The following is a 19,461-nucleotide window of genomic DNA, read 5'->3' as shown; positions in this document are numbered from 1 at the left end:
CAAAGAGAAACGAAGCCAGAAATCCCTCTTGAGAGCAAAATACTAAGACTGTCGTGATATCTGTCCGGGATGTCCTGGAATCCATTGTTGGCCCCCTGCACCACAGAATTGCTCTGTTTGATGTCGGGGAAGGCCTTTCCTGGGTGCCTCGGGAGACCATGTTTGTGTGAGATCTTGAAAAATTATACGTCCTATAAATATATAGGAAGATAACTTAGTAGGGTTAGGAATTCTCGTATAGAAAAAAGAGGGGTTCGCTGGTAGGGATCTATTCATGGGCATACAGAGCAGTAGCTGTCTATCGACAGACCTCAAAGACACAGTGAGCCTTTGAGTTTCTTCAAATCCCTTAAGAAATGGAGAACAGTAGTCTTTCTTCAGGGGGGTTCTGGAAATGAAAGAGCTGACTGTCTGCTCTGAGATGTGCTTATTAGTGGCCAGGATCCAGTTTAAGGTAAGGGGTAGACAACCCTGATTGAAAAGATCTCATTTATTCTCCCGTTGCTGTACTCCTTTTTCTAACAAAATCTATAACTGGATAAGCATAATCCATCTTCCTTCTTGTTTACTTCCACAGCTTTACATGATAACCCTTAGACATAAAATTATTACCGGCTTTCTTACTGATTAAATATTTTTCTCTGGCCAGGCATCTTTTACTGTTTAATTTCTGGAAATGATTAAAATGTGTGAAGCTGATGTATCCAACTATAATGCCCATCGTTAGCTCCTGGGTACCTATGCAAAATACGCTGTAGAGAGCTGGGGCTAGAAGGATTATATTCCGTTTAGATTGTAGTAGGGCATTTGTTATTTGTTAGTGACCCCTTCTGGGTTGGAATGTTTATTTGAATTATGAAATTTTACATGAAGAGTAGTTTTGGAACGGTTTGGTTTGTTGTGACTCTCCCAAAATACAGAGGTAAAAACTCATTTCAAAATAACCCATTTAATAAGGAAACACTCCTATGTCTCTGACAGCAGAATAGAGGGCCAGAGGGTACATAAAAGTAGAAATAGAAAATGGGGGCCGGGCGTGGTGGCTCACGCCTGTAATCCCAGCACTTTGGGAGGCCGAGACGGGCGGATCACGAGGTCAGGAAATCGAGACCATCCTGGCTAACATGGTGAAATCCCGTCTCTACTAAAAATACAAAAAAAATTAGCGGGGCGTAGTGGCGGGCGCCTGTAGTCCCAGCTACTCGGGAGGCTGAGGCAGGAGAATGGCATGAACCTGGGAGGCGGAGCTTGCAGTGAGCCGAGATTGCGCCACTGCACTCCAGCCTGGGCAACTGAGCGAGACTACGTCTCAAAAAAAAAAAAAGAAAAAGAAAAAAAGAAAATGGGGCTGGGCGCAGTGGCTCACGCCTGTAATCCCGGCACTTTGGGAGGCTGAGGTGGATGGATCACCTGAGGTCAGGAGTTCGAGACCAGCCTGGCCAATATTGTGAAACCCCGTCTCTACTAAATATATAAAAACTAGCTGGGCGTGGTGGTGGGCACCTGTAATCCTAGCTACTCGGGATGCTGAGGCAGGAGAATTGCTTGAACCTAGGAGACGGAGGTTGCAGTGAGCCGACATGGTGCCACTGCACTCCAGCCTCGGTGACAGTGAGACTCCGTCTCAAAAAGAAAAAAGAAATAGAAAATGGAGTTGGCAGACATCTGTGTCATGCAAAGTGTGTCACTAACACTATATCAAACTCCATGTTAAAGCTTATTGAAGATTTTATTGAAACTTCCAAGTGAGCATTTATTTGGACTTGCACAGATTGTACATCAGCCTTTTCATTGATTCTCCCATTGTCATCGGTAAGCCGTATTTCATGGGAAATAGCAAGGCGAGAATACCCAAAATAAAGCTTGTGTAAAACACATCCAGTTCTGTGATACAAGTTCACCTGCCATCAGTAGTCTGTCCCAGCTGATGTATGTAAAGCAAGTTGAAATGTGGTCTCACAATCAAGGCAGATAAGAAGTAACTCTGGGGAAACATGCTGAAGTTCTTTAGGTAACTCAAAAAAAGAACTTGGCCAGATGCGATGGCTCACACCTGTAATCCCAACACTTTGGGAGGCTGAGGCAGGTGGATCAACTGAGGTCAGGAGCTTGAGACCTGCCTGGCCCACATGGTGAAACCCTGTCTCTAGAAAAAAATACAAAAATTAGCTGGACATGGTGGCGGACACCTGTAGTCCCAGGTACTTGGTACCTGGGAGGCTAGGTGGGAGACTCTCTTGAACCTGGGAGGCAGAGGCTGCGATGAGCCCAGATTGTGCTGTTGCACTCCAGCCTGGGCAACAGAGTGAGACCTTGTGTCAGAAAAAAAAAAAAAAAAAAAAAAAAAGTTGATAGTATTCTGGTCAATTACTGCAAAAATACTATGATCGGCAATCTGAACTAAAGCTATTTACACAGAAGTCTTCATCTCAAAAAGAGAGGCCCTTGTGGAGAGTTACTCATTCATTCAATTAATAATCATTGAGAGGCTGCTATTCTAGGAGTCAAGGATACAGCAGGGAGCAGCAGCAAATAACTGTTAGCCTGGCTGTGCCTTATTAAACTATGAACTCCTTAAGCCCAGGAGCTGCAATGAGTAGACACTGATTCTACATTTAATAAATGTGTTAGCAGAACCTGTCCTGGTTGAGATTAAGAGTAAAGGCTGTCCTAATAACCTTTTGGCTAGGAGATTAAGTGGTAACCCTAAAAGATCCTCTGGTCCAACATTACTTTGAGATTCTACTCTTTAGGTATTCTAGATATACTGGGTTTAATTAAGTGAAAAAAGCCAGGTGTTAATCGTATATATGGTATTCTATTGAATTTAGAAAGACAAGATTATTAGAATATATATGTATATTTACTTGTAGCTGGGAGGATATACAAGAAAACGGATTGCTTGTGTGGAAGCAAAGTAGGGGATAGCAAAGTATATAAGGAAGGGGTTGGAGTGAGACTTCTCATGTGTACCTTGTTACAACAGATTTAATTTTGAACCATATGAACATTATTCAGAATCAATAATTTTTTTTTTTTTTTTTTTGAGATGGAGTTTCGTGCTTGTTGCCCAGGCTGGAGTGCAACATGGCGTGATCTCAGCTCACTGCAACCTCTGCCTCCCGGGTTCAAGTGATTCTCCTGCCTCAGCCTCCCAAGTAGCTGGGATTACAGGCATGTGCCACCATGCCCCACTAATTTTGTATTTTTAGTAGAGACGGGGTTTTGTCATGTTGATCAGGCTGGTCTTGAACTCCTGACCTCAGGTGATCCACCCTCCTCGGCCTCCCAAAGTGCTAGGATTACAGGCATGAGCCACCGTGCCTGGCCAGAATAAATAATTTTTAAAAATGTATTTCATATGGCTAAGAATACTATTTGAATACAGATTCAAATAGAATACTGTTCTATTTAATTGAATCATATAATTGAAAATTCTATCCATTTTCACTATTTTACCAAAATTCTATTTCTTTTAATCGTTTTTTAAAAGTCATGAGGGGCCTGGCACAGTGGCTCGTGCCTGTAATCCTAGCACTTTGTGAGGCTGAGGCAGGCAGATTGCATGAGCTCAGGAGTTCGAGACCAGCCTGGGCAACATGGCAAAACCCTGTCTCTACTAAAAATACAAAAATTAACCTGGTGTGGTGGCATGCACCTGTAGTCCCAGCTACTTGGCGGGCTGAGACACGAGAATCAAACCCAGGAGGCGGAGGTTGTAATAAGTGCAGCTGAGATGGTGCCACTGCACTTCAGCCTGTGTGATAAAGTGAGATTCTGTCTCAAAAAAAATAAATACCGTGGTGGCTCATGCCTGTAATCCCAGCACTTTTGGAGGCTGAGGCGGGCGGATCACGAGGTCAAGAAATCCAGACTATCCTGACCAACATGGTGAAACCCCGTCTCTACTAAAAATACAAAAATTAGCTGGGCATGGTAGTGTGTGCCTGTAGTCCCAGCTACTCATTAGGCTGAGGCAGGAGAACTGCTTGAATCCAGGAGACGGAGGTTGCAGTGAGCCGAGATCACATCATTGTACTCTAGCCTGGCGACAGAGCAAGACTCTGTCTCATTAAAAAAAAAAAAAAAAAAAAAAAAGTCATGAGGGATCAGACTCCATGAGTTGATATCTATACCACTAAAGATCAATGTATAAGCCAGATTGGTAGTTTATTAACACAGGCTACAAACAGTCCAGGATACTTACATGGATTAGTCAGCTCATTTTCTTCTAGTAGGGAAATCTATCCAGAGAACCAAACGAAAATTTAGAATATTGTTTAATACAGATTCAAACCAAAAGGAATTGGATAATCTTAATTATATGATTTGTCTTGTTTCATAATAGGGATATTCTTCTTGCCAGGCATTCAAATTAGGCCAGCCTTCCAGAGTGCGTTCTCTGATCCATACAGGAGTATACTAAAAAATTCTTAAACTCTCTGATTACCATTTTCCTTCTCTTTGGAATCTGTGAATGGGTTAGATTAGATGATGTCTGAGGTCTTGGCAAGGCAAAACCATTCTTTGCTTCTAAGAATCTGATCAGTTTGACAGTTCTCATTATAACAGATAAATGAGCATACTTATGTATAAATCAGTTCCTTGTCATTTTGATTAGTGTGAATCAGTTCACCTAATGCTTTTGAAAATCTATCAAAATCTGTGTAACCCACTTTTCTGCTGGCATTGGGAAGAAAAAAAATCTGTGTAACAGCTTTGGTAATTACAGAAATTACATTTTCTTTAACTACCTTATGGTTTCTGATTAAAGTTGAAATGGAGTTTAAGATTATTGCCTAGTACCTAAAAGTAAACTTTGAAAGCCAAAGTAGTGTGTAGGGCATATAATCTCAGAGGCCAATTCTGGACTGTGGAACTAATCTTATTCTATATCATCGTAATCTAAACCTGTTATAAACTCATCTTTGTACACTAGCGTTTATTTAAGCAAGAATTGTACAAGTATGTTCATCCTGGAGCTTTCTCTCAGCAATCAAAGTTGTCCTAGTGTATTATAGACCTAAGGAAGGTTTTACTTTGATTCTTTACTTTCTAAATTTTAGGTCATTATAATCTTTGTGGCTCCCCTTCAGTAATATCAGTTACTGTAATTATTTCCATATGTTTCATGCTAGTGCAGCTGAGAACAGGCTAGGTCATCCAATTGGAATGTTATTTTTTAAATCACTATTTCCGTAATTCCTCAGAGTGAATGTAGGAAATCTTTCCAGATATCTGTCACCTTGACAGTTTTTATAAAGTGTAATTAATGTACAATATGATTTCTTTAAATTTTCTGTTTTCAATACTAGAACAGTCTTACTGTTTTCCTTCTAGTACAATCATGTTTGAAATTAAGAAGATCTGTTGCATCGGTGCAGGCTATGTTGGAGGACCCACATGTAGTGTCATTGCTCATATGTGTCCTGAAATCAGGGTAACGGTTGTTGATGTCAATGAATCAAGAATCAATGCGTGGAATTCTCCTACACTTCCTATTTATGAGGTAAACATATTAAACAACTCTTTGTTTTTATGCTGTTTGTTTTTTTACTGTCTTTATTATATCATTTATATGCACTATTAATATAAAAATCTATAACAGCAACTGATAAGAAATTAAATGAAAAAAATCTGGATACAAAACACATGGACATTAAAACACATTACTTCGGGTAATGTGGGTAGGAAAAATGACCAGAAAGAAGTCTATCAGAATGGTGTATTAGTGCAGTGAGATTATGGATAATTTTTTCTCTTTCCTGTTTTCATTTTTTTTTTTTTTTTTTTTTTTGAGACGGAGTCTTCCTCTGTTGCCCAGGCTGGAGTGCAATGACGCAAGCTCAGCTCACGGCAACACCCGCCTCACGGGTTCAAACAATTCTGCCTCAGCCTCTTGAGTAGCTGGGATTGCAGGCGCCCACCACCACACCCAGCTAATTTTTGTATTTTAGTAGAGGTGGGGTTTCACCATGTTGGCCAGGCTGGTCTTGAGCTCCTGAACTCAGGTGATCTGCCCGCCCCGGCCTCCCAAAGTGCTGGGATTACAGGCGTGAGCCACTGCACCTGGCCTTCTTCCCTGTTTCCTAATTTTGTCTGTTAGTATCATTACCATATTATAATAAAATTAAAAAGTGGTATCCTGTAAAAATAAAATAAATACAACTTTTAATAATATTAATATAAATTTAATATATTTTTGGATTATTTTACTAACATCACATAAACATTAGATGGACAAATGGCATCTTTCATATTTAGAGTTTGGTGCCACAAATATTTTTAACTGGAATTTCAAAATTTTGTGAATTTAGAGAATTTAGAAAAATATGCTTCTAACTATTTTACTGAGCTATCTGGTTTCCTTTTTTTTTTATTATTTCACTGTAAAATGAGTTCATCATATTATGCTTTTGAAACTCAACAGAAAAGCATTTGAAAATTTGATGGTAGCATTTTCTAGCTAACATTAATATGTTTATATTTTTCCCCAAGAAAAGCTTGGTTATTTTTTATTTGTTTTTTGAGACGGAGTTTCACTCTTGTTGCCCAGGCTGGAGTGCAATGGCCCGATCTTAGCTCACTGCAACACCTGCCTTCTGTGTTCAAGCGATTCTCTTGCCTCAACCTCATTAGTAGCTGGAATTATAGGTGCCCACCACCACTCCCAGCTAATTTTTGTATTTTTAGTAGAGACGAGGTTTCGCCATGTTGGCCAGGGTGGTCTTGAACTCCTGACCTCAGGGGATCGCCCCTCCTCGGCCTCCCAAAGTGCTGGGATTACAGGTGTGAGCCACCATGCCCAGCTAAAGCTTATTTATTTATGACTATTATCAACCATAGACTTTAGTTGCCTTAGGCTTTTAGAAGGAAAGTCTCAATCCAGTTTTATCTCTAAGATAGGTCTGCCTGCTATCTATAGGAATATAAGATATGGAAATCTATGAAAAAGCACCTATAGAGTAATAGTCACTCAAAAACACAGATTTACTTATTATATCTGAATCAGATTTAGGATTGAAATATTGGCGGCACGGTGGCTCACACCTGTAATCCTAGCACTTTGGAAGACCAAGGCAGGCGGATTACCTGAGGTCAGGAGTTTAAGACCAGCCTGGCCAACATGGTGAAAGCCCGTCTGTACTAAAAATACAAAAAATTAGCCGGGTGCAGTAGTGCGCACCTATAATCCCAGCTACTCGGGAGGCTGAGGCAGGAGAATCGCTTGTACCCAGGAGGCAGAGGTTGCAGTGAGCCGAGATCACGCCATTGTACTCCAGCCTGGGCTACAGAGCAAGACTTCGTCTCAAAAAATATATATATATATTACTACTATATTTGGTTTAGGGTAATTTTAAAAAATGTTTTAGAAAGATAACTTGATGGTGAGTTCTATAATGCTGATATTGATAAAAGGGTTGCAAGTCATTTGAAACCCCATAAACCATACTTATATCCAAACATTCAGTAATGAATTCTGCCAGCAGTGTATTCTAGTCTTCACAAATAAGCCAGGCATGGTGGCATGGCCTTGTAGTTCTGGCTACTCAGGAGGCTGAGACAGAAGGATCATTTGAGCCAAGGGGTTCAAGTCCAGCCTGGGCAACATAGTGAGACTCCCATCTCCAAATAAAAAAAAAAAAAAAATACGGCCAGGCACAATGGCTCACACCTGTAATCCCTGCACTTTGGGAAGCCGAGGTGAGCAGTTCACTTCAGGTCATGAGTTCGAAACCAGCCTGGCCAACATGGCAAAACCTCGTCTCTACCAAAAATACAAAAATTAGCCAAGTGTGGTGGCTCACGCCTGTAATCCCAGCTACTCAGGAGGCTGAGGCGAGAGAATTGCTTGAACCTGGGAGGCAGAGGTTGCAGTGAGCTGAGATCGCACCACTATACTCCAGCCTGGTTGACAGAATGAAACTCTGTCTCCAAATAAGTAAATAAATAAATTAGAATAATGACACCCATCAGAATGGTTAAAATGATATTACTGACAATACCAAGTGTTTAGCAATTAGAATTTTATGCACTGCTTGGTAAGAATATAAATTGATACAGTCACTTGGCAGACATGTTTGATAGTATCTACTAAAGCTGAAAATATAGGCCAGGCACAGTGGCTCATGCTTGTAATCCCAACAGTTTGGGAGGCCGGGGGAGAGGATTGCTTGAACCCAGGAGTTCAAGCCCAGCCTGGGCAACATTGCAAGACCCCTGTTCCTTTTCTTTTTTTTTTTTTTTTAAAGGCCAACCGCGGTGGCTCATACCTGTAATCCCAGCACTTTTGGAGGCCGACGCCATCCTGGTCAATATAGTGAAACTTTGTCTCTAAAAAATATTTAAAAATTAACTGGGCATTGTGGCATGTGCTTGTGGTCCCAGCTACTTGAGGAGTTGAGGCAAGAGAATCACTTGAGCCCAGGAGGCTGAGGCTGCAGTGAGCCCTGTTGGCGCCACTGCACTCCAGCCTGGGCAACAAAGTGAGACCCTGTCTCTTGAAAAAATAAAAAAAAACTATTAGTCTGTGACCCAGCAATTCCAAGTGTATATCCAACAGAGATGCATACATATGTGCACTAAAAGACAGAAGGAACAACCTAAATATTAATCAGCAATAGAATGGATGCATGAGGCTGGGTGCGGTGGTTCATGCCTGTAATCCCAGCACTTTGGGAGGCTGAGGTGGGCGGATCACCTGAGGTCAGGGGTCCTAAACCAGCCTTGACAACGTGGTGAAATCCCATCTCTACTAAAATAATACAAAAATTAGCCAGGTGTAGTAGCGCATGCCTATAGCCCCAGCTACTCAGGAGGCTGAGGCAGGAGAATCACTTGAACCTGGGTGGGGGAGGTTGCAGTGAGCCGAGATTGCACCACTGCACTCCAGACTTGGTAACAGAGTGAGACTCCGTCTTAAAAAACAAACAAACAAACAAAAAGAATGGCTACATGAATTATTTTATAATACTGCAACAAAATACTGTACTGTGTTGAAAATCAATGAAACTACTCCTGCACTTAAGAATATGGTTAAAATCTTACAAAATTAGTGTTGCCAGACACAAAGGAGTACATACTGTATAATTCCATTTGCGTAAGTTTCAAAAATAGGCAAACTAATCTATGATTATAGAATTCAGCATGATGGTAATTTGGGAATAGTAGTGACTAGGAGAGCATACAGTGGGCTCTGACTTACTGTTAATGTTCTTTCTTCTCTCATTACATGAATTACTGAGAAAATAGTAGATTCTGTTAATATTTAACAGTTAAAACACTTCCTTTTGTGTTGTCGTATTTATTGAATAGACATTGCTTTTTAAACTTTGTTCATTAAAAAATACAGTTTAGGCCGGGTGTGGTGGCTCATGCCTGTAATCCCCGCACTTTGGGAGGCCAAGGTGGGCGGATCACCTGAGGTCAGAAGTTCGAGACCATCCTGGCCAACATGGTGAAACCCCGTCTGTATTTAAAAAAATACAAAAAAAAATTAGATGGGTGTAGTGGCTCGCGCCTGTAATCCCAGCTACTTGGGAGGCTGAGGCAGGAGAATCGCTTGAACCCAGGAGGTGGAGGTTGCAGTGAGCCGAGATCGTGCCACTGCACTCCAGCCTAGCAACAGAGTGAGACTCTGTCTCAAAAAAAAAAAAAAAAAAAAAAAAAATTTAGTAGTAACTACTTTAAAAAAAAAAAAAAAGGATAATTTGCTTTGCTTTTTTTCTGGGTAAAATTTTCATTTTACTGAGGATAATTTTACCCTGTGAAAGGATTTGAGTTCTTCTAATAAAAGTACCATATAAATTCTAAATACCAATTATGATAATTACATAATGAACCTAATAACAGATAGAACCTATATTATTAACTGCTTCTGCATCAGTTTTGGCTTTAATATAATTATGTAAGTCTTCATTTTGAGGTTTTATTATACGTATATGAATTCTGCATTGCTCTGGTTTTAGTAACTTTAAATATTAGGAGATTATACACAGGACTGAATTAAATTTTATTCTCTGCAAATCCTGACTCTATAAAACTTTTCCCTCATTTTCTAGAATCTAGCCAAAATAACCAAGGAAACCCATTTCTGTGATTGGTGACATCATATTCATGGTTGTAGTGGTTCATATATCTTGCTTGTCCTGTTATTTTAATCAAACTAATGGAAATTCAAATGTACATTTTTCACATCCTCCAATTACTTATGTTAAGAGACCTCGGAACCATTGAAGAAAAGGGAGTTGCCTCTATATGTAATGCCAGACCTATGGCCCCTGAAGGGCTTTCACTTTGCTGTAGACATAGTTTTCTAAACATCCATAATATTATGGATGGATATTGTTTAAAGTTTCTCCCCTAAGAGTGAGCTTCAGTGGTTTAGGTCTGTTTTCTTTTTGCTTTTTGTTATGGAAGATTTCAAGCATGTAATTAAAGACAACAGTACAATGAATCTCCGTGTGCCCATCATCTTGTTTCAGCAGTTATCTACGTGGCCAGTCCTCCTTCCCAACTACCACCATGCTGATTATTTATAATTTCATCCATAAATACTTTATCATGTATCTCTAAAAGATAATTTTGTTTTTCTTTGAGACAGGACCTTGCTCTGTGGCCCAGGCTGGAGTGCAGTGGCCCGATCTTGGCTCACTGCAACCTCCGCCTCCTGGGCTCAAGTGATCCTCCCACCTCAGCCTCCTGAATAGTTGGGACTACAGGCAAGCGCCACCATGCCCAGCTATTTTTAAAAATTTTTTTAGTAGAAATGGGGTTTCGCCATGTTGCCCAGGCTGGTAGCCCACAATAGTTGTGCTTCAACCAGTATCTATTGGTTGAAGAAACCAGTTTGTTTATTGGCTAGAAATTATCACAGTCTAGGCCAGGCACAGTGGCTCATGCCTGTAATCCCAGCACTTTCGGAGGCTGAGGCGGGTGGATCGCTTAAGGCCAGGAGTTCGAGACCAGCCTGGCCAACATGGAAAAACCCCATCTCTACCAAAAATACAAAAATTAGCCAGGTATGGTGGTGTGCGCCTGTAATCCCAGCTGCTTGGGAGTTTGCGGCACGAGAATCACTTGAACCTGGTAGGTGGATGTTGCAGTGAGACGAGATGGTGCCACTGCACTCCAGCCAGGGTGACAGAGCAAGACTCTGTCTCAAAAAAAAGAAATTTTTCAGTCTAGATTTTGCTGGTTCAGTTCCTTGGAGTTTTTCAACTTATTCTTTATTTAATGTAAATTGGCAGTTAGATCTAAAGGTAGAGGTCCAATCAGATTTAGGCTTGATTTTTTTTTATAAGAATATTTGTTAAGTGGTTTTATACCCCTCCATATTCTTAATGTAAATATATCTCCTGTTAAACTGGGAATTTTTTTTTAAATAAAAGGGTTCCTTGCAATAGGACTTAGAAAAATTTATATTTATTTAAGCATATATGGAGTAAATTGACTTTCACAGCCAGTTCTGTGGCCTGAATTATTGGGAGTAAAAATGTGCATTCATAATGACAATGCAAAATCATATATTTGCTTGAAATCACAGAAGACCTTGAATTTTCTGAAAATTGTGTTGATACTCATAGTTAATAGTTAACTCATCAGTTAGTCACATGGTAAACAATGACAAAGCGTTAAATGAGCTGCTCTTCTGATTGTAGCAAGTTTAATGGCAATTTCCATTTTACTTTATTTACTTAAGTGTACTTATGAGGCAGGGCGTGATAACTTACTCCTATAATCCCAGCACTTTAGGAGGAGGAGCAGGGAGGATTGCCTGAGCCTGGGAGGTCAAGGTTGTAGTGAGCTGTTACGCAACTGCACTCCAGCCTGGGGAACAGAGCGAAACCCTGTATGAAAAAATAAAATAGGCCAGGTGTGGTGGCTTGTGCGTGTAATCCCAGAACTTTGGGAGGCCAAGGCAGGTGGATTACCTGAGGTCAGGAGTTCAAGACCATCCTAGCCAACATGGTGAAACCCCATCTCTACTAAAAATACAAAATTAGCCCGGTGTGGTGGTGCATGCCTGTAATCCCAGCTACTTGGGAGGCTGAGGCAGGAGAACTGCTTGAACCTAGGAGACGGAAGTTGCAGTGAGCCGAGATCATACCACTGCACTCCAGCCTGGGTGACAGAAAGAGGCTCTGTCTCACAAAAAATAAAATAAAATAAAATAAATGGGCTGGGCATGGTGGCTCACTCCTATAATCCCAGCACTTTGGGAAGCTGAGATGGGAGGATTGTTTGAGCCCAGGAATTTGAGACCAGCCTGGACAACCCAGTGAAACCCCAAAACCCCATCTCTGCCAAAAAAAGATACAAAAATTAGCCAGGCCTCATGGCTCCTGTGGTCCTAGCTACTTGGGAGGCTGAGATGGGAGGATCATTTGAGCCCAGGAGGTGGAGGCTGCAGTGAGCTGAGATTGCACCACTGCACTCCAGCCTGGGTGACAGAGTGAGACCCTGTCCCTATTTAAAAAATGAGATGTGCACTTATGGCCTTTGGTATATCATCCTTAACTTTTCTACAAAGGTAATTTGAGCACAACCTAGACCTTTAAATTACAATATTACCATCCCCTTTAACAAATGTAATTCTATACTATTAGGTTATCTCATATCACTGGCAAGCTATATGTACAATTCCTTTTCTTTTTTCTTTTTAGCCAGGACTAAAAGAAGTGGTAGAATCCTGTCGAGGAAAAAATCTTTTTTTTTCTACCAATATTGATGATGCCATCAAAGAAGCTGATCTTGTATTTATTTCTGTAAGTATTTTCCTTTGTTGTGTGAATTTTAATGTATTCTTGTCTATATAAAAGTTTCATCATACTTTAATAGTAAATCCATTGGTATTAAGCCTCAACATTGCTTAGTATAGAGTTGTCCGGTGAATTTTGGTTGTCACTTTGTCTGACAGTTCACAAAACCCCGTCATCATCTAGTCAAATATGTCATTACAAGTCATTGAACAAGTAAACTCAAAGTTCTAATCTGAGATTTAGAACTAGGAAATGGGCGGGTGCAGTGGCTCACGCCTGTAATGCCAGCATTTTGGGAGGCCAAGGTGGGCAGATCACAAGGTCAAGAGATTGAGACCATCCTGGCCAACATGGTGAAACCCCGTCTCTACTAAGAATACAAAAATTAGCTGGGCGTGGTGGTGTGCACCCGCAGTCCCAGCTACTCAAGAGGCTGAGGCAGGAGAATCGCTTGAACCAAGGAGGCAGAGGTTGCAGTGAGCCGAGATCGCGCCACTGCACTCCAGCCTGGTGACAGAGTGAGACTCTGTCTCAAAAAAAAAAAAAAAAAAAAAAAAGAACTAGGAAATGCTGGTAACATGAGAGCACATGTGATGATAGTATATTTCATATTTATTTCATTATTTCTTGTTTCCAGTGGTTGGCGGAGGTGAGATGAAGAAAATCAGTTTGCAAACTTACAGGCATCTCCTCTCTAAATGAATTTTACATTAATTGTTTGTAACTTGGCATATGTTGGTTAGATTATCAGGCTAACCAACAGACACCTTTACCTCATAATGTGGCTGAACTGTCCTACCTTTATAATGAAAAAAACAGAACCAACACTTGAGATTAAACTCTAGTAAACACTATTTGAACCAAAGCAACTTACATCTTGCTGTCCTAGTAACCATCTGCTCAAATATTCTGTATGTAATGATATAGCTATCACCAGTTGGAAGCTGAGTGAGGGTGTTATATGACTTAAGATCTTTACGAGCTGGGCATGATGGCTCATGCTTGTAATCCCAGCACTTTGGGAGGCCAAGGCAGGCGGATCGCTTGAGCATAGGAATTTGAGACCAGCGTGGGCAACATGGTGAAACCCTGTCTCTACTTAGCTGGCCGTGGTGCTGTATGTCTGTAGTCCTGACTACTTGGGAGACTGAGGTGGGAGGATTGATTGAACCCTGGAGGTTGAGGCTGCAATGAGCCATTATTGTACCTTGCACTCCAGCCTAGGTGACAGAAGGAGACCCTGTCTCAAAAAAAAAAAAAAAAAAAAAAAAAAAAATTCAGTCTCTTCTTTTTGACCTCCTTAATCACTTCAGAGAAATTGATGCAGCTTTTATGACTTACCTACCCATCCCCTATTTAAACTTGCAGAAAGTTAGAGTGGAGGCATAAAAAAATAAGAAAATATTTTGGAGTAGCTAGGTACCTGGAAAAAATCAACGAGTTACTTAGTCTAATTTTTAGGTGACCAGAGCCTGGAATGGTAATAGAATAATTTTCTGCAGAAAGGACATTTAAAAATAATCTGTTTTTGAATGCCAGACAGGAATTATCTTGTAGCAATCAGTTTTCAACTGTTGTTTTCAAAGCTCCTTTACCAGGGGAAGCTGTCTGATCATCTCCCATCGCTAGCCAGTTTCACCCTACATCATGAGCTGTCTTTGCCTTTCCGTACACCATTACATGTAACTCTTGCCCTAAGTTGTTCCATGCATGTAAACAACTTTTTCCTCCTGCTTTTCACACCTCAACTCAATCTTCAAGTTTTGATTTATTTTCACTTGGTTCCTTTATTTAGTCTCCCATTGGGTTATAATCTCATCAAGAGAAGAGAGTTAGTACTATTTACTATTAGTTCAAAAATAATTCCTATTCCCTTTAAGTTTTAGACTTTTCAGAGCACTTTCATTTTTGTCAGAGCATTATAACATTCATGTGTTAGTTTTTAGAGAGCTCACTATCCTCATTTTCCAATGAGGTCACTGAGGCAGAGGCAGCCACACTTCTCCAAGGTTACATGTAATCCAAAACTAAATGCCTAGACTCTGGGCCCATGATTTTTTTTTTTTTTTTTTCTAAATGAAAGTCTTCGCCCATTGGCCAGGTGCAGTGGCTCATGCCTGTAATCCTAGTACTTTGGGAGGCTGAGGCAGGCAGATCACTTGAGGTCAGGAGTTTGAGACCACCCTGGCCAACATGGTGAAACCCTGTCTAAAAATACAAAAATTAGGCGGGTGTGGTGGCGCACTTGTAATCCCAGCTACTCAGGAGGCTGAGGCAGGAGAATCGCTTGAACCCAGGAAGCAGAGATTGCAGTGATCCGAGATCACGCCACTGCACTCCAGCCTGGGTGACAGAGCAAGACTCCATCTTAAAAAAAAAAAAAAAAGCAAGTCTTTGTCCACATAGTATTCTATATCCTGAAGATGATAGGTAATGTCTAGCTTTAATGAACTCAGAAAGCATTTGTAAATGATATTGCAATATTTTAAAAGACTGTTGATATAGGACTGTAAAAATAGGGGAATAAGAAAGGAGGCCAGGTGCGGTGGCTCACGCCTGTATTCCCAGCACTTTGGGACGCTGAGGTGGACAGATCACCTGAGGTCAGGAGTTCGAGACCAGCCTGGACAACATGATGAAACCCTGTCTCTACTAAAAATATAAAAGAAGTGGTGGGGTGTGGTGGCGCATGCCTGTAGTCCCAGTTACTTGGGAGGCTGAGGCAGGAGAATCGCTTGAACCTGGGAGGCAGAGGTTGCAGTGAGCCGAGATTACACTACTGCACTCTAGCCTGGGCAAAGAACAAGACTCCATCTCAAAAAAAAAAAAAAAAAAAGACTTTAAAACTTATTTTTAAGGACTATAATAATATATTATGTACAATAAAGAAAGGGAATAAGAAAAGGCTTACATTTCATTTCAGATTGTGAAGTCCTTTAGGATAACCATCTCATTCATTTGTGTGTCTTCAGGGCTTAGCTGGAATCTGCCTGCCCTAGTTATCTGGCATATAGATAGTAGCTTCCTAACCAAAATTTATTGAATGAGCTCTCTAGATGCTTCAAGCTATTTCTTCTGATTATTATATTTATAAAATATATTATTTCTGTGGAACTAACAGAGGATTAAATCAGGGCTACTGATGATTGTTAACTCCACACTTGAACCAGTAGTTCAGGGTATATCTTGAAATCCCTATCTCACAGGCACTCTGTTCTTTATCCCATATACTTACATCAGGTGAATACTCCAACAAAAACCTATGGAATGGGGAAAGGCCGGGCAGCAGATCTGAAGTATATTGAAGCTTGTGCTAGACGCATTGTGCAAAACTCAAATGGGTACAAAATTGTGACTGAGAAAAGCACAGTTCCAGTGCGGGCAGCAGAAAGTATCCGTCGCATATTTGATGCAAACACAAAACCCAACTTGAATTTACAGGTATAAAAAATGAAGCATTAGAATCTGGTTATTCTTATGTAAATACTGATGTGTTAAAGTTGCCCATAATTAATTCTAGCTTAAAACTTTCCTTTGCATTGGGATTCTAGGTGCTGTCCAACCCTGAGTTTCTGGCAGAGGGAACAGCCATCAAGGACCTAAAGAACCCAGACAGAGTACTGATTGGAGGGGATGAAACTCCAGAGGGCCAGAGAGCTGTGCAGGCCCTGTGTGCTGTATATGAGCACTGGGTTCCCAGAGAAAAGATCCTCACCACTAATACTTGGTCTTCAGAGCTTTCCAAACTGGTTAGTATATAGCATTCAATTCTTCATTAAATTAAAGCCAAATATTTATTTATTTCATTGAGCCTGATAAACTCCACAGATACTTTTTTAATAGTAGTAAGAGGTTATGCTTTTGAAGATCATATTCTTGCACATTCAAATTATGAAATAATTTTCACAAGGGAGATCATATATGAGGGTATAAAAGATTCTGAAAAATTCTGAAATCTTAAAATAGTAATTTGGTTTTTATCTCTCTTTCCCTCTTTACCCTTTTTCTTAATCATCTGTCCTCTCTAATTTAAAACATTTTCCCTTTCTAACCCATCCATTGTCTCCTCAAATTGAGCTCATCAGTATCTTATATATCTCCCTCAGTAATTTGCATCAACGCAATGAAATATAAACTAGATGTATAAAATTGCTGTTTTAGCTTATCTTACTCTTCTCTATGTTTTTTTTTTTTAAGGCAGCAAATGCTTTTCTTGCCCAGAGAATAAGCAGCATTAATTCCATAAGTGCTCTGTGTGAAGCAACAGGAGCTGATGTAGAAGAGGTAGCAACAGCGATTGGAATGGACCAGAGAATTGGAAACAAGTTTCTAAAAGCCAGTGTTGGTAAATTCAAATTTTTCTCTAGTAGAAAGAGCTAGTGTTTATTTACTGAAGGCATATTATTTGCTGGTACCAGCGCTTTATATATCTCATTGAATCCTTATAACCTGTTAGGTAGATGCTGTTATTTTCTTTTTTACAGATGATTCAGACTCAGGGAAATTTGTGCAACTTGCTCAAAGTCATGCAACTGAGTGACTAGATGTTTCTAATGCCAAAGCCATATTATTCCTTACTGCATACTGCATTGCACTAGAGCAAGGGTGGGCAAACTATGGCCTTTGGGTCAAATCCAGCCCACAACTTGTTTTTGTAAATAAATTTTATTGGAACACAGCCATGACCATTAGACTACATATTGTCTATGGCTGCTTTTGAGCTACAGTGGCAGTTTAATAGTCTCCTCAGAAACTGAATGGTCCACAAAGGCTGAAATATTTACTGTCTGGCCCTTTACCATGAAAGTTTGCTGACCCAGGCCAGGCACAGTAGCTCATGCCTATAATCCCAGCACTTTGGGAGTCTGAGGCCAAGGCGGGCAAATTGCTTGAGCCCAGGAGTTTGAGACCAGCCTGGGCAGCATGGTGAAGCCCCAGCTCTGCAAAAAAAGAGACAAAAAATTAGTCAGGCATGGTGGTGCACACCTGTAGCTCCAGCTACCTGGGAGGCTAAGGTACGAGGATCACCTGAGCCCGGGAGGTCAAGGCTGCAGTGAGCCATGTTCATACTCCTACACTTCAGCCTGGGTGACAGAGGGAGACTCTGTCTCAAAAAGAGAAAAAGTTTGCTGACTCTGTGCTAAAGAATGTGGGGCAGTCATACTAGATGAATGAGAAAAAAAAAGGAGATAAAAGGAAACAATATAAAAAGTTAAACGTAGCCATAATGAAATTTTAGTTAGAAAATTATTTGGAAGTTACTTGTGGAGTTGTTTAGTTGCCTGCAAATTTTACATAATTTATAAGACCATTATTTATCCATCTGAATTTTATTATTAAAAAATCTTAGTATAAGCTTTCTGATTTAGTATAAAGAAATTTGTCACATGATTGAGTTTTCTCGTTCTTACATGAAAATATTGTTCATTTTTTTCTTTCTGCAGGGTTTGGTGGGAGCTGCTTCCAAAAGGATGTTCTGAATTTGGTTTATCTCTGTGAGGCTCTGAATTTGCCAGAAGTAGCTCGTTATTGGCAGCAGGTATTAATCTTTATAGGTAATAATTTCTGTTTAGCCAGGCATAGTGGTTCACACCTGTAATCGCAGCACTTTAGGAAGCCAAGGCAGGAGCATCACTTGAGGCCAGGAATTTGGGACTGGCCTGGGCAACATAGTGAGACCCCATCTCTATAAAAATTTTAAAAATTAGCCAGGCATGGTGTTGCACACCTGTAGTCCTAGCTACTTGGGAGGCTGAGGTGGGAGGATCACTTGAGCCTAGGAGTTGGAGGCTCCAGTGACTGACTTATGATCACTCCACTGCACTGTAGCCTGGACAACAGAGTGAGACCCTGTCTCTGACATAATAATAGTAATAGCAATAATAATAGCAGTTTCTGTTTAGCTTCTCATTAAGCATGTCACTTTTTGTCCATGAAATGTTTTTGATGGAATTTATTTATTCCAGGAAGTCAAAAATTAGTATATTCAATTTGCTTATTTTATGTTTGTTTATTGGGTATCTGTGATTTTAATTTATCTTTCCTGCTAATCAATGTTGATGGAAGTTTGTGATAAGCCAGCATTCTAATTTGCTCCCAGAGTAAAACAAAAACAATTATCCTTAATTATAATTCTTCTCTTTTTTTTTTTTTTTTTTTTGAGACAAGATCTCACTTTGTCACCCAGGCTAGAATGCAGTGGTGCCGTCGCTGCTCACTGCAGTGACCTCCTGTGCTCAAGCAATCCTCCCACTTCAACCTCCCAAGTAGCTGGGACTTCAGGAACACACCACCACATTGGCTAATTTTTTTTATTTAAAAATTTTTTTTTTGTAGAGACAGGGTCTCACTATATTGCCCAGGCTGGTCTCAAACTCCTGGGCTCAGCAGTCCTCCCATCTTTGCCTCCCAAAGTGCTGGGAATATAAGTGTTAGCCAGTGAACCTAGCCTAATTCTTCTCTATCTTGAAAGGCATAAAATCAAAATAAAATAAGAACCTATATTGTAACGTTGGTCGGGCATGGTGGTTCACACCTGTAATCCCTGCACTTCGGGAGCCTGAGGTGGACAGATCACTTGAGGGTTGGGAGTTCGAGACTGGCCTGGCAAGGCTGAGGCATGAGAATTGCTTGAACCCAGGAGGCGGAGGTTGTAGTGAGCCAGGATTAATGTCACTGCACTCCAGCCTAGATGACAGAG

General features: G+C 40.5%; 1 protein-coding gene across 1 annotated transcript in view; it reads left to right on the top strand.

Annotated features, from left to right (window-relative positions):
* The window catches only part of UGDH (UDP-glucose 6-dehydrogenase), a 28,785-nt gene that overhangs the window by 777 nt on the left and 8,547 nt on the right, over positions 1-19,461 (top strand). Inside the window, exons 2-7 of the mRNA XM_001142520.7 lie at positions 5,341-5,509; positions 12,666-12,767; positions 16,002-16,202; positions 16,313-16,510; positions 16,959-17,106; positions 18,206-18,300. Of these exons, the coding sequence (XP_001142520.1) occupies positions 5,348-5,509; positions 12,666-12,767; positions 16,002-16,202; positions 16,313-16,510; positions 16,959-17,106; positions 18,206-18,300 (906 nt within the window). The 5' untranslated portion in view covers positions 5,341-5,347. The remainder of the gene's footprint in view (positions 1-5,340; positions 5,510-12,665; positions 12,768-16,001; positions 16,203-16,312; positions 16,511-16,958; positions 17,107-18,205; positions 18,301-19,461) is intronic.

The sequence above is a fragment of the Pan troglodytes genome, chromosome 3, assembly GCF_028858775.2.
Source record: "Pan troglodytes isolate AG18354 chromosome 3, NHGRI_mPanTro3-v2.0_pri, whole genome shotgun sequence".
Lineage (NCBI taxonomy): Eukaryota > Metazoa > Chordata > Mammalia > Primates > Hominidae > Pan > Pan troglodytes.
The sequence above is the reverse complement of the archived record's forward strand: the minus strand, read 5'-3'. Positions and strand labels throughout refer to the sequence as shown.